Raw genomic sequence first — 14801 nt, 5'->3', positions numbered from 1 at the left:
TAGCCTCCATTATCACATTTGATCTGTGTTTTCCCCAACATTAAAAGGAGCAGAAACTCAGGGAGGTAGCTAAAACATTTGTGCCAGCCATTTCATTTGGTTTTAAAATCAGGTTTGTGGCCAGGGCTGTGTGTTTCACTTCACACATGCACAAAGAAAACTCTATTACCAACTGAAATTTTATCATCACTGTAGTCATTCTGCAAATGTGTAACCTCTGTTAGAAGAGGAAAGGGACAATAAAAAACACAGAGTTTAATATATATCCATCCAACACATGCACCTGCTGCAGTGTTGACATACTCATGACTACACGTTATATTTAATATACCATAAAACCTTGGACTGTGAGTAACTTGTTCTGTGAGTGTTCCAAAGGATGAGCAAACATAAGTACATTTTAACTTGATAAAGAGCTATGTCTTGCAATACGAGGAGTACATGATGCCGAACGTCACATGATCACAATGGAACCAATGGTTCTTGAAATTCGCTTTGATATACAAGTGCTTTGGATTACAAGCATGTTTCCAGAATGAATTATGCTTGCAAACCAAGGTGGTACTGTATATATATATTTATGTATGTATATATGTATGTATATGTATACATATATGTATACATATATGTATATATGTATACATATATGTATATATATATGTATATATATGTAATACATATGTATTATGTATGTATATATATGTATATATATGTATGTGTATATATATATGTATGTATATATATGTATGTGTATATATATGTATGTATATATATATATGTATGTATATATATATATATTATACTATAGCTTTAAAAGTGAGAGTTATATTAATATTGCCAAAATTAAGGCAAACTACTTATTTTAAAACTAAGACTATGGTGAGTCAGTTGCAATTATGAACTTCAAACAACCTCTTCATATGATGTGAGAATAAGAATGCATGGAAGGGTGGGCACTGGGATACAGGCATAAATGATACATTTTCGCACACTGAGATTAGCAACCAGGTCCGGGAAGGGGCTGTCCTGCTCTTGGCTGGCCCAGGCCCTTAGGTAAAAACAACGAAATAAGTGAGATGTTGTGATTAAAATGTCAACTCTGACCCCTCAAAAGACAGCTCATGGGGTGCTGCTGATTTTATTATGATGTTTTGACAACATTACATGATATTTTTAAATGGAGATAATTAGAAAAAGATGATCTATCAAGGGACAAAATAAAAAATAGACATAATCTTAGTATTATCTCAAAAAAAAAAAAAGAAAGAAAAAAGAAAAAGGCAGATATAGGTATTTTACCAGGAATCAACCATTTGATTTTTTTGTGGCACCCTTGAGAAAGCCCCCACATACTCAGGCAAAACCAAAAAACCCAGTAGTAATCTGTCATTCTTCTTTATCAACACGTAAAATTTTATGGAAATTTGCCTTCTCAAATGAACACAGACAATATCAACAACAGAAGAGGGTGTAGGTTTCTGCTCTCATAGTCTTCACAGATCTTAGGGCATTTTTTGTAGTTTTATCTTTGTCTATATTGAGAGAGATTCTATACACAAAGAATCCAAATTCAGTTTACTTGGTAATTCGTATTGATCAAGCTCACCACGCAATATCATCAAAACTCCTCTTAGGAAAGTGACAGCTAATGCCAATACCTTTTCTCACTGTAATAATCTCCTACAACTTCTCAGAAATAAAGTGCTTGGCGATGTATTGCAACCCTTCACTTTTTTATGCTAACCTTCTCACTGAATTTGTTTCTTTAAGACTTTCTCTTGTTCTTCCTTCTTATCTCTTCCTGACTTTCTATAAACTCATTAAGGTGATATAAAGGGTTAGCAACAATTGCCCCTCCTCCAAGAAATTATGTAACAACTCAAATGAAACAAAATCAAAATACAAATGCTGAATAAAAAGTTCACCAGAATGTCATGACACTGTCCTTTCCCCTATAGTGATTAATCTCCAAGGGCTATTCCTTCCATGGGTCCTTCATTTTCAAAAGGAAGCTTCTAGAGACCAAGGGTCTAAACTGTGTTGTGTACACTGTGAGGATCCAAAATGAACCTGTTCCCTGTTTCATGAGTTAATATCTCATGTTTATATTTAAGTATTATTATTAATGTCAACTCACATAGGCTTAAAATGACACCTGCTATACCACTATCTCCCCTGGCTTAATCCTAATAAATAACGATAGCCCAAATACCTGTGCCTCTGGGGGAAGTAGCTAGAAAATCAGATCCATACCAGCTGAAGGTGACTCACAGAGTATAGAGGTTGAACTGCTGTGTGGGCTCGTCTTAACCACAGTAACACCTGTTGTACCTGAATGACAGAGTTCAGCGCTATAAGAAAGCATTGTTGCTGCCTTGTATAAGACATAACTATATTTTTTTAAAAGTCAAATTAGGTTAGTAACTTGCATGCCTGGCAAGTTACTGACCTAGGCTTCAAGGGAATTAAGGAGAGCTTATCTAACAATCGACCTCTTGAATTTTAAAGCCTGTGCCTTTTCTCAAGGTCATGGGGGATATACCAGTTTTTAAAAAGGGTTTCTGACGTGGCTCTTTCTTCCAGGGAACTCTCATTTAAATGATGAAAATGCAGAGAATTTTAAAAAGCAAAATAAGAATAACTTCAGAAGAACATTGACCAAGGAGTGGTTAAATGGGTTGGATTGAAGTATAAGATACAATTTAAAGTATAAATCCCTGGTCCAGATGAGAGTGAAAGAAATTATCCTTGTACTCTCATCTCTCATGAAAACTACTGCTCATCTAAAACTCTTGCCATTAGATTCTACATTGTTTCCCATTTTACTTCTGACTTTTTAAAAAAATATTTTTTAAAAAGGTTTATTTATTTGAGAGAGATAGAGACAGCGTGAATGGGGGCGCGGCAGAGAGCATGAGAGGGAGATAGAATCCCAAGTAAGCAGTGCAGAGCCCGATGCAGGGGCTTGAACTCACAAAACTGTGAGATCATGACCTGAGCTGAAACCAAGAGTCGAACACTCAACTGACTGAGCCACGCAGGTGTCCTGTCCACTTCCTGGACACCTCTTTTCATTTGTTGAAGACTTGGGCACTGAGCTCACTTTTTTTCCCCATAGTATTTAACTTTACTGGCCCATTTTCAGCATGATTTCAAGCAGCTAATTTTTATTCTTGCATCCGTTATCATATTTTTTATTCTTAAAAATATAAAGTATACCTCACATTTGCTTCCAATATATTTAACACAATATGGCCAGAACAGACATTCTAAAAAATGTTTTTAAGTTTATTTATTTATCTTGAGAGAGACAGAGACAACACGTGAGCAGGGAAGGAGCAGAGAGAAAGGGAGAGAGAGAGAATCCCAAGCAGGCTTCACGTTGTCAGTGCAGAGCCCAATGCAGGGCTTGAACTCATGAAACTGTGAGATCATGACCTGAGCTGAAAATAAGAGCTGGACGCTTAACCCTCTGAGCCACCCAGGCGTCCCCAGAACAAACATTTTTTAGAATGAAAATTCAATTTGTGATTTATGACAAAAATGCCATCAAATTTCTCCCATTGTATTTCTGATGAAATCTCAACCTCAGCCTTTGTTATATTAGTGCTGGTCCCCCTTCCCCTTTGCCGTCTATTCTCTAACAACACTGGATCTCTTCTAGTTCCTCATAAGCACTGTGTTCTCTCACTTTCAAAAACTCTACTTGCTCAGCCTGGGACTTCTCACTCTCCTCGCCAAGATTTTCTTCCTCCAAGTACCAGTTTCAGCATCATTGGGCAAGGCAGCCTTCCCTGCCTGCTTCCCAGCTTGACAAACTATAATCTCCATTCTTTCTCCAAATCCCGTTCTGAGAGGTAAATCGCCTGTTCCCATATTTTAGCAATCATCTAAAACTTTACCAAATTCATCATCATAATCCTTATCCATCTTTCTTTGTGTTTCTACCCCCATAACCCCCAGCCTTTTGAGTGGTGAGATGAACTCGGAAAATGGCTTTTGCCAAGCATGGGGAAAGGATACCGCCAGCAAGTTCATTCAACATTATCCTCAGGCTGGGGTTCACGTTGTTGGAAGCTGTGCTACACCAGTTTCTTTAGCTATTTTCACACATAATAAACACATTTACGGGCATAAGAACTAGAGAAACTGCATTTTTTTAATCCAATAGGCACAATGCCTCAGGGGCAGCTTGTTCAAAGTCTTCACTCAGCACTCTTTTCAAAATAGAATTAAATAGAATTTATTTTAATTCCAGAAATCTGGATGTCATAAGACAGTCATTTTTTCTGACTCCAAGTACTCTCAATGTAAAGTCAAGACAAAACACTATTCCAACAGAAAGCAGAGCATCAGAGCACTGTTGGAAATGTTATCATTCAAAGATCTAGACAAAGATAACCACATCTGAAAGAGAGGGAGCCCCTGGCTTGTCAGAGGGCCGGAGCAACTAGGTTATGCATTTTCAACAGAAAAGCAAATAAGGACACTTACGCATGTCACCGAAGGCCCCCTTTGTCACTTTGGTGGCACGTAACACCACTACTGTGAACTTGTGGGAATACTGGTGCTCCACCTGGAAACAAATAATAGTAAATTAAAAATTAGCTTCCAAGATAGGATCCAAGCAAACTACGCTCGTTGTTTCCTTGAGACCGGTTAAAAACATCCAGGGTGAAGGGAAGTAACATTCATACCAGAAACATCCTTTGATCCCAGGGCTGCTCCTTATTCGAGTCTCTCTCTCCTCTCTCCCACCACAGAATTATTGAGAAGTTTAGATCATGCTTTAAAAAATGTCACTACGACTTGACTGATGGAACTTTTCTGCTGTCAGGTTTACCAAGCTTGAGGGAAAATGTAAATCAGGACTGCAAGCCTTCTAGGAAGACAATCAGGCTTTGTACTGAATGATGAGGAAGCCCTGGCTTAGAGAGGCAAAGTCAGAGCAAGATGTTTGCATTATTCAGATTTGTTTGCTTTTATTGTTACTGTTCAATGAAAGTTTTCTTTGGCAAGACATTTCCAGAGCAGTTTTAAAAATCTTTTGGATCCAAGGCGATGACCGGAAAACTACTTATGTTAATTTTAATGCATTTGTTATAAACCATATGTAACGATGTTAAAATTTTCTATTAGCCCAGTAGCTTGTGTGCACATGATAAATAATAACTGGTTGAAGATTATTAAATACTTCACCTAACTTGAAAGTAGTCACTGAACAACTCTATCAACCAAAACAGAGTAAGGAAGCAGGAATTCACTAAGTTCTCTGAGCAACTGGAAAGATTACAAAATCTTTATCTGAAGCTCAAGCATGTCTCACCTTAGAAGAAGCACACACTTATAAGCTACTCCTATCTTTCCTGACTTTAAACAGACTTGCTTAACACTTTAAAAAGTCCATAATTGATTTTAAAAAGGTAAGATACTGGCAATACTGAGAAATGAGTAATGACAGTCTAAAATCGAGGAGGTAGAAAAAACTATAAAACAGATTCATATATAGGACCAGCAGTAGTGAGATATAGAATCAAAAGTTATATAAAATTCAACAGTTTCTGAAGATATCACTCTCTCAATAGAATAATTTATGTTCAGATTTGTAATGTAGCATCAGGAAGAGGTAAAGTCCTGAATGATGAGCATACTTTATTTAAAAAGGCAGAGAAGCATATAAAATCTTTCAAGATAATTCTTACTCAAGTTTATTATTGAAGAGAAATATCTTCTATAGCCAGAGGTGCCTGAGTAGTCAAAGTTTTATTCTGTATAAATGAAATTATCAATTATAAATTAAATGAATGCTTGTAAAAAAAAAAAAAGTGTGTTGCCCTATACAACTGAAAATAACACACACTGACCCTACCAAAAAAAAAAAATTCACTGTATTAGTTGGAGACTTCAATACCCCTCTATCAGAAATAGAACCATCAGGCAGCAAATTAGTAAGGACACGTTGGAACTCAACAGCACCATCAGTCAACTAGATATAATTGACATTATGGGCTACTTCATCCAACACCAGAATACACATTCGTAAGCTCATGTTGAACAATCATATGATACATACTCTCAGATGACAATTGAATTAAACTGGCAATCAAAACTGAATGACATCTGGAAAATCACAAAGTACTTGGAGATTAAATAACTCACTTTTACTTTTTTCTTTTTTTTTTTTCAATATATGAAATTTATTGTCAAATTGGTTTCCATACAACACCCAGTGCTCATCCCAAAAGGTGCCCTCCTCAATACCCATCACCCACCCTCCCCTACCTCCCACCCCCCATCAACCCTCAGTTTGTTCTCAGTTTTTAACAGTCTCTTATGCTTTGGCTCTCTCCCACTCTAACCTCTTTTTTTTTTTTTTCCTTCCCCTCCCCCATGGGTTTCTGTTAAGTTTCTCAGGATCCACATAAGAGTGAAACCATATGGTATCTGTCTTTCTCTGTATGGCTTATTTCACTTAGCATCACACTCTCCAGTTCCACCCACGTTGCTACAAAAGGCCATATTTCATTCTTTCTCATTGCCACGTAGTATTCCATTGTGTATATAAACCACAATTTCTTTATCCGTTCATCTAAATAACTCACTTTTAAATAACACATATGCCAAAGAAGAAGTCTCAAGAGAGATTTTTAAATATTTGGAACTAAATGAAAATGAAACTACAACTTATCAAAATTTGGGGGATGCAGCAAAAGTAGTGCTTAGAGGGAAATGAAATAATATGTATCTTGACATACATATTATTTCATATATACATATATTTCAAATTTTATTTCATGATATGCATATATGAAAAAAGAAAGATCTAAAATCAATCACCTAAGTGTCTACTAGAAAAAGAAAAGCAAAAATTAAGTCCAAAGTAAGCAGAAGAAACAGTAAAAATTAGAGCAGGAATGAATAAAATTGAAAATGGAAAATCAACAAAGAAAATCATTGACTCTAAAAGTTGGTTCTTTGAAAAGAGTAACAAAATTGATAAGCCAGGCTACATAAGAAAAAAAAGAGAGCACAAATTATAAATATCATAAATGAATGAGGGAAGTTCACTCCAGATTCTATGGACATTAAAAAGATAATAAAGGAATACTATGAACAACTCCAAGCCCACAATTTAATAACCTAGATGAAATGGACCAGTTCCTTGAAAGACATAATCTACCAAAACTCACACAAATGGAAACAGACAAGCTGAATAGGCCTACATATATAAATAAATTGAATCAATACCTAACCTTCCAAAACAGAAAGCACCAGGCCCAGATGGATTCACTGGTAATTCTACTAAACACTTAAGGAAGAAATTACACCAATACTCTCCAGTCTCTTCCAGAAGACAGAAGCAGAAGATATAGTGCCTAACTCATTTTATGAAGCCAGCATTACCTTGATAACAAACCGGACAGAGACATTACAAGGAAAAAATATAAACCCACTACCAACCAGTATCTATCATAAACATAGATGAAAAAGTTCTCCACAAATTATTAGCAAATAGAATCCAATAATATATACAAGGAAATATAACCACAAGCAAGTGGGATTTACCGTAGGTATGCAAGGCTGGTTTAGCATTCAAAAACCAAATAATGTAGTGCATTACATAAACAGGCGAAACAAGAAAAATAACATGATCATATCAACAGCGCAAAGAAATCATTTGACAAAATTCAACACCTATTTAGGATAAAAACTCTCAGCAATCAAAGAATAGATGGGAACTTTCTCAACCTGATAAAGAACATAGGTTTTATTTATATTTATATATAACTAAAGTGAGATTCTGAGAGGTTAAATAATTTCCCAGTATCTCATAGATAGGAAAAGTTAAACTTGAATTAGACTCCATTCTTGCTGTCCCCAATGTCTTCACTCTTTGTACATTCCTTCGCTTATACAGAGAATAATACCAAATACCCACACCTTTAGTGAAAAAGGCAGTTTTCCTTTATTAAAGTGGTACAGTTATCATCTAGTCTGTCTGGTATACCTGTAGTTGATCTGACATTCCTCTAGTAACTGAGTTATTTCCTGTATCATTCAGCTGTTTTAATCTGCTTTTATTTCCATTAGCCTCGATTCTGTCTTAACTATAATGAATGAAATACTTGCAAGCCATTCATAGGAAATAGGGGACAAATCAACCATTTCTTGGTTCTTATAACTTAATTTCAGAAACACGATAAATCTTCAGATCACCTGTAAGTTATTTTCAAAACATGAGTGTCAAAATCATGCCCATCTCCTTATAAGAGCTGTAAAGATTATAATATCTGTAAAGTAAATACAAATTCTTTGAGAAAAATGTTTAGTTTTAATCAAATCCAAATACATTTTGATAATTCTTTGAAACATCCCGGGGCCAATATCAGTTATAATTTCAAACTAGTATGGACTAGACTAGCTTCCGACTTGGATAGGAGACTTTTGGTTATGTCTCAGGGGTGGTGCCAGAGGAAATGATATTATTGAATCCACAACCAGTGTTCCCTGGAGGAAACTGATGACTCAGCACAACGCTAGTTGGTAGTTGGCAAAAAGAGATGCCATATTTCAATTGAGATGTCAAATATAAGCTCAATACACTGACTCAGCCACCAAGATTAAGCTTTGCCTTCAGGTCTTGGATTACCTTACTTTGAGTGTCTTTTTCATCCCTAATCTTTTCCATCGTGAAAATCATGACCCTTTTTCGTCTCACAATTTCCCGGTCATTATGAAAATAGCTACTGTATTAAATTCATTCTGGAGAATTATATTAACAACCGTAACTAAAATGGGCATTGGAAACAAGAACCAGTTTGTAAAAAGTCGATTTGATGATTGTTCTAATCTGTTGAAAGTTCTACTGTTATAAAGAACTGAAGAAATAATCATAACACAAATCTGATGGAAGAGAAGGTACATTCTGCATGCAAATAGTTTTCTTTCTCTACTTAACTGTCATTGCTTAACTTTAAGTTAAACTAAAACCAAAGACTGTTGGTATGATAAAGACTGTGGAATCTCATTACCGAACCCAGAGATTGTCATCACCACAATCAGCAACAGGCAATTTCAAACAGATCTCAGAAATGTTTTTAAAAGAATTGCTGCATTGATGCCATCTAAGAGTTAGGATAGTGTTTTAGATAAGATACCTATTTTTGGTTTCACTTCCTGGTGTGGAGTTTCATTCTGATGTATTTGAGAGGCACAGGCATTGTGTTACTACTACTCTCTCACATTTTTTAAGAGTGACCAGTTTAACTATTTACAACCTACAATTCTATCTAAACTCTCAGAATTCTCAGTCATGGATTGCTATGTGCAATTATCCTAATGCCCCAAACACCCAATTTGTCAACAGAATTTGTTAGTTCTAGCGGAGTTCGATTTTTCTTCATTAAAAGAAAATCATAATCAGAAATCTGATTTGAATTTCTTCTCCTTCATCAACAAGAAACTTTCCACTTACACAATATGTATGTATATATCAAATACAGTAATAACATATTATACCATAATAAATATGCATATATATGTTTAAAAATTGAAGTATGATATAGGGTTCGTTTTCACTGATGTTAGAAGATTTTAAGTCCTATTTAATTGGGATTACTAAGACTGTTCTAGCAGAAAACCAGTCTAAAAAAAATTTGATGGTGACAGCTTACATCTAAAATACTCAATGCCACATTCACCATAAAGTTATAGTGACTATAACATCTTCAAAAATACCTTAAATGAATCAGTCACCCGAATCTTTAGCACCTGAATTTTAATTGAGATATAGATTCTGGTCCAATGGGTAATTAAGTAGCTACAGTTCCACACACACACAAAATTTTTTTAACATCGGCTTTTTTCCTACTTCAATACCCCTGAAGAAACGCACACTGGTCTTGGAGTAATGATGGCTGAGCTAAGGCCCATGAGGTAGAGAGGTACACCTTCATTCTCCTGGAGGGGCTCTTTATTTTTTTTATCTTTTTAAAAGTTTATTTATTTTGAGAGAGAGAGAGAGAGAGAGAGTGTGAGCAGAGAAGTGACAGAGAGAGGGGGAAAGAAAGGATCCCAAGCAGGCTCCACACTGTCAGTACAGAGTCCAACGCAGGGCTCAAGCTCACAAACTGTGAGATCATGACCTGAGCTGAAACAGAGTGGGACGCTTAACTGACTGAGCCACCCAGGTGCCCCTCCTTCTCCTGGAGAGGCTCTTTAGAACACATGAAGCACCATCTGCTTGAAAACTTGAAAAAGTTTTCCCCATTCTTAAAGATGTTTTGGGTGGCAGAAATACTTATTTGGTTTAGAATTACTGATCTAGGTAATATGTCGTGTTCATTCAAATCTAAGGTGTCTTTGCGTGGATGATCTTCAGATGTGTACACGAAGTCTAGTAGATCCAAACATTTGAAAATGTAGATATATTTACAGATGCCATTTGGGGTAATTTTATTTTTAGGGACTTTAGTTTATTATCTTTATTTTAAGGGACTTCTTAAAAACCTTCTCTTGGTCTTACTGTGTCTTTGTCATTAAGCAGTAAAAGATTCATAACTAAACAATATAAACATAAGTCAAAAGGGTATTTACAATAAATTGCCTTATATTTTCTCAGTTTTTCCTGCCTTGGTTTCCTCATCTGTAAAATGGCAATTATTTCACCAATGACATGGGATTTGTCAAGGGTCCCCCGAAACAAATCCAGACTCCAACATTAGAATTTCACATAGAGCAATATCGAATGTCAAGTTGGAGGGATAATTTAGCCATCTGCAAAACTCTGTCAAAATCAGACTTTCTCTCTCTTCTGGGGATTATGCAGAAGCACTACCAATTTCAAGTAATGGGGAACTCCACTTGTGATAATGGCAGATTAAACAATCCGGATTACCACTTCCCACGGAAAATAACTGAAAACTGGATAAGGTTTTACGAAGTGGGTAAAGGTTTTCCTAAAAGTAACTGTGACTGACGTTGGGGTATTCAGATTAAACATTACTTCTGGGTGTGTGTGTGTGTTAGGGTGTTTCCAAATTACATTATCATTTGAATCAGTGGACTCAGAAAAGTAGATTGCTTTCTCCCAGGGTGGGTTGGCATCATCCAATCTGTTGGGGGCCTGAACAAAACAAAAAGAGGAATATGCCTCTTTTCTCCGAGTTTCACTGCTTGAGCTGAAACCCCTCATTTCATCTTCTCCTGACCTTAGACTGCTATTTATACCATTAGCCCCCTGAGTTCTCCAGCCTCCAGAACTGGACTGAATTAAACCCCCATCTTTCCTGGGTCTCCAGTTTGCAGATGGCAGAATGGGTGACTTTACGGCCTCCATAACCACATGACACAATTCCTCAAAATAAATCTCCATATCTAGATCTATCTGCTATGGTCTGAATATTTGTGTCCCCCAAAATTCATTTGTTGAAATCTTAACCCCTCAAAGATTAGGAGATGGGAGCTTTGGGAGGTACAAGGAACTCTCATGAATGGATTAGCGTCTTTATGAAAGAGAATCTAGACAGATTCCTTGCCTCTTCTACCTTATGAGGACGGAGTGGCTACAAACCAGGAAGAGGGTCCTCACCAAATGCAGCCATGCTGGCTCCTCGATCTTGGACTTTGCAGCCTCCAGAACTCTGAGCAATAAATTTCTTTTGTTTACAAGCTAAATCCAGACTCTATGTCCTATCGATTCTGTTTCTCTGGAGAACACTGACTAATACAGTAACAAAGAACTAACAATATAGAAAGGCCTTAACTACCAGGAGGGAGATCAAAAGTCAAAGAGCACAGCAAACCAGAGAGGTAAGCATGGTTTTGCCACAGGGGCATTTGCTGATCCAGAGAGGAGGAGGCTGAGACTAAGCAGGGCACCGACGAAGGATGAGTACCCTAGTAAACCACCCCCCTGTTTTAAGTTGAAACTGCCATAGACTGCACCATAAGGAATGACTGGTATCAGGGAAAGATTAGAAGCTTATCGCTACCCATCCTTTTTTCACTTTTCTAGAACTTGGTAGTGCTCACATACACAAAATATGCTATTTGCCATAAAAACTATTAGTTTTGCCCAGTGCTAGGCTTTTACAATAGGAATTTCGCCACCTTTATATTTTTGATTTCTTGGTAGCAGTATCTTACCTTCTGAGGTCCCTTGGCTGGAAATGCCTGTCTTTACTGTGTCTAGAGAATACTTTGTACACATATCAACTTACTATTTATAAAAGCCCTGTGAGGCAGACACAGCAGGTACCATTCATACTGTTTTCCACACGAAGTGGCTAAAACTCAGTTGAGGTGCTCATGAGCACGTAACTAAAGACAGGAACCAGCAGTAGAATACTAGTTCTTTGACAACTTACCCAGCCCCCCCCACAATGTTACCATAATAATCGAGAATAATAGCTTTCCACTTTCTTGGTAAAATTTCCAGTCATCCCACAATAATGTTTTTCAAAGCTCCTGCATTTAGCAGGCAGTCAGTCATGCTAGCATACCCATGTGGTTGACTGTCTCTCATGGGAAGACAACCTTAGGTTCTGTGGAAGTGGCACAGTGGCCCCCCATTGCTAATAGGTGGTGGGAAGAACTGTGGATTCTTTTTCATTCCAGGAAGTGACTCATTTTCAGAGTAAAAAGCTGGAAATTTTTATAAATCTTTTATACTTGATCTATTCTTGTAAAATTGGTCTCCTTGGTCCAAAAGAATTTTAATAAATCCCGGAGACACAAACATCCTTCAGGTTGGAAAGAATCTCACAATTGTAAACATATGGAAACTGAATTCTGCCATAGGTTTATCACTCCATTTTCTACCAAATTCTTAAAAGCCAGCACTATGGGAAGCAAGAGAACTTGCTGGCTGTCAATTGCTGCGTCAGCCCACGGGATTCTCCAACATGTCACTGCATCACAGGGGTGGTGAAAATAAGGCCAATCTTCTGTGCCTTGAGGCAGCCAACACTGTGTTAGCCTGTCTGACACCACTCATTACAAGTTAGCTGACTTAATTTTCCCCATCTTTCCTTTTTACTAAAATTGTTCTGTGTTGAGTATACCCCCTTACATATTTTGAAAAGTATCTCGAAAACTAGAGCAGGGAATTTCGTCACTGAAACAATTTACACAGACACACACACATACACACGCAGTCTTTTTCATACATACACAGAAAGAACAAGAAGAAAGAACAAAATTATAAAGCACTTGGGATCCTCTTCCTGTAAAGGGGATATAAGTTGGAATAGTAATTAAGTGTCCCACTCTGAAGCTGGGAAAGGTCATGAAAACTGTGATACAGGTATGTGGTTTGCATGCTTCATCATATGAAATGCCACATAGGTAATGACTATGGCCTAAGTATTTAGCTACTGTTAAAATGAGAGAAAGGATGACAGCAATGAGTTTTAAAATATCTAGATGCAGTTTAATTTTTAAATATACTCTGCCATGTAAAAAGAAGAAACTAGGGGTGCCTGCATGGCTCAGTTTGGTTAATAATCTGACTTCAGCTCAGGTCATGGTTTCACAGATCTTGAGTTCGAGCCCCGCATCAAGTTCTGAGCTGACAGGGCAGAGCCTGCTTTGGATTCTCTGTCTCCCACTCTCTCTGCCCCTGCCCACCCCACTCTCTCTCTCTCCCTCCCTCCCTCTCTCTCAAAAAATAAATAAACATTTAAAAAAAGAAGAAGAAGAAACTAAATGGCCAGTTCACAGGTCATCTGACAAGAGACAGGTGAGGACTGTAAGACACTCAGTAATAAAGCCTGGTCAGATTAGGTAGAAGAGTGAAGGTCATTTGAAATAACAATGTTCTCTGAAATGTAGTACACTCCAACCATACTGAACTTCTTTCATTTCCTTAAATGAACTTTCTCATCGCCACACTACCTCATATTTGCTTTTTCCAATCCAGAAAAGTAATTTTCTCCCTCTTCACTTAACTTCTACTAAACTTTCAGGTCTATGTCACTCCCTCTAGGAATTTCAGAAGGATTCCAATTATTAGTTATTCCCAGAGTTATTAGTTTTATTACTTATTTATTTATTTTTTTAGTTATTGTCATTGTCTCTTATCAGAGCCCTTTCTATTTTTTTTTTAAATTTTTTTTTTAACATTTATTTATTTTTGAGACAGAGAGAGATAGAGCATGAACAGGGGAGGGGCAGAGAGAGAGGGAGACACAGAATCCGAAACAGGCTCCAGGCTCTGAGCTGTCAGCACAGAGCCCGACGCGGGGCTCGAACTCACGGACCGCGAGATCATGACCTGAGCCGAAGTCAGCCGCTTAACTGACTGAGCCACCCAGGCGCCCCTCAGAGCCCTTTCTAAATATTATGGTTAGCGTGTAAATAAATGTTTGGCGTAAGCTCAGTTCAGGGACTCTGTTTGATTCACTTTTGCATCCCCAGTGCCTACTGACAACTGACAGGGAGTGGTACACAATGGGCATTCAATAAATAATGATAAGTGCTCAGAAAAAAAAAAAACTGCGATAGATTTAGAGGTAGAATGAATTGAAAATCCAAATGTTAGGATTCATAATTGTTGGTTTTTGTCTCAAGCTCAGGGTTATAGACTTTAACCTTATCTTCCTTCTTCGTTTTCAGTCTCTAGTGCCAAATTTCATGTTCAAGTTGAAGAGTGAACACTTTGGTTAAATTCTCTGAAAGTGATAGAAATTACCCACCACTCTTGAAATGGTAAGATGAGAAACATTAATCTGTGCATAAGATATAAAAACTCAATTAGTATGAAAAATAACAAAAGGAACCTACCTTCATTGTTGAAATGC

The 14801-nt window shown here is 37.1% G+C and overlaps 1 protein-coding gene across 5 annotated transcripts in view; it reads right to left on the bottom strand.

Moving 5' to 3' along the window:
- PLA2G4A (phospholipase A2 group IVA) overlaps window positions 1-14801 on the bottom strand; it is a 159927-nt gene that overhangs the window by 110342 nt on the left and 34784 nt on the right. For 3 of the 5 annotated variants that reach the window (XM_019426657.2, XM_019426677.2, XM_053909207.1), the window contains exon 3: window positions 4495-4576. In XM_019426657.2, coding sequence (XP_019282202.2) covers window positions 4495-4576 — 82 coding nt within the window. Of the gene's footprint in view, window positions 1-4494; window positions 4577-4697; window positions 4886-14801 lie in introns of those variants that run through there. The other 2 variants (XM_019426685.2, XM_019426696.2) reach the window with 2 other exon arrangements.

Source organism: Panthera pardus, unplaced genomic scaffold (assembly GCF_024362965.1).
Source record: "Panthera pardus isolate Hobbes unplaced genomic scaffold, ASM2436296v1 HiC_scaffold_21, whole genome shotgun sequence".
Taxonomy (NCBI): Eukaryota; Metazoa; Chordata; class Mammalia; order Carnivora; family Felidae; genus Panthera; species Panthera pardus.
Note: the sequence above shows the minus strand (reverse complement) of the source record. Positions and strands in the feature narration are given on the sequence as shown.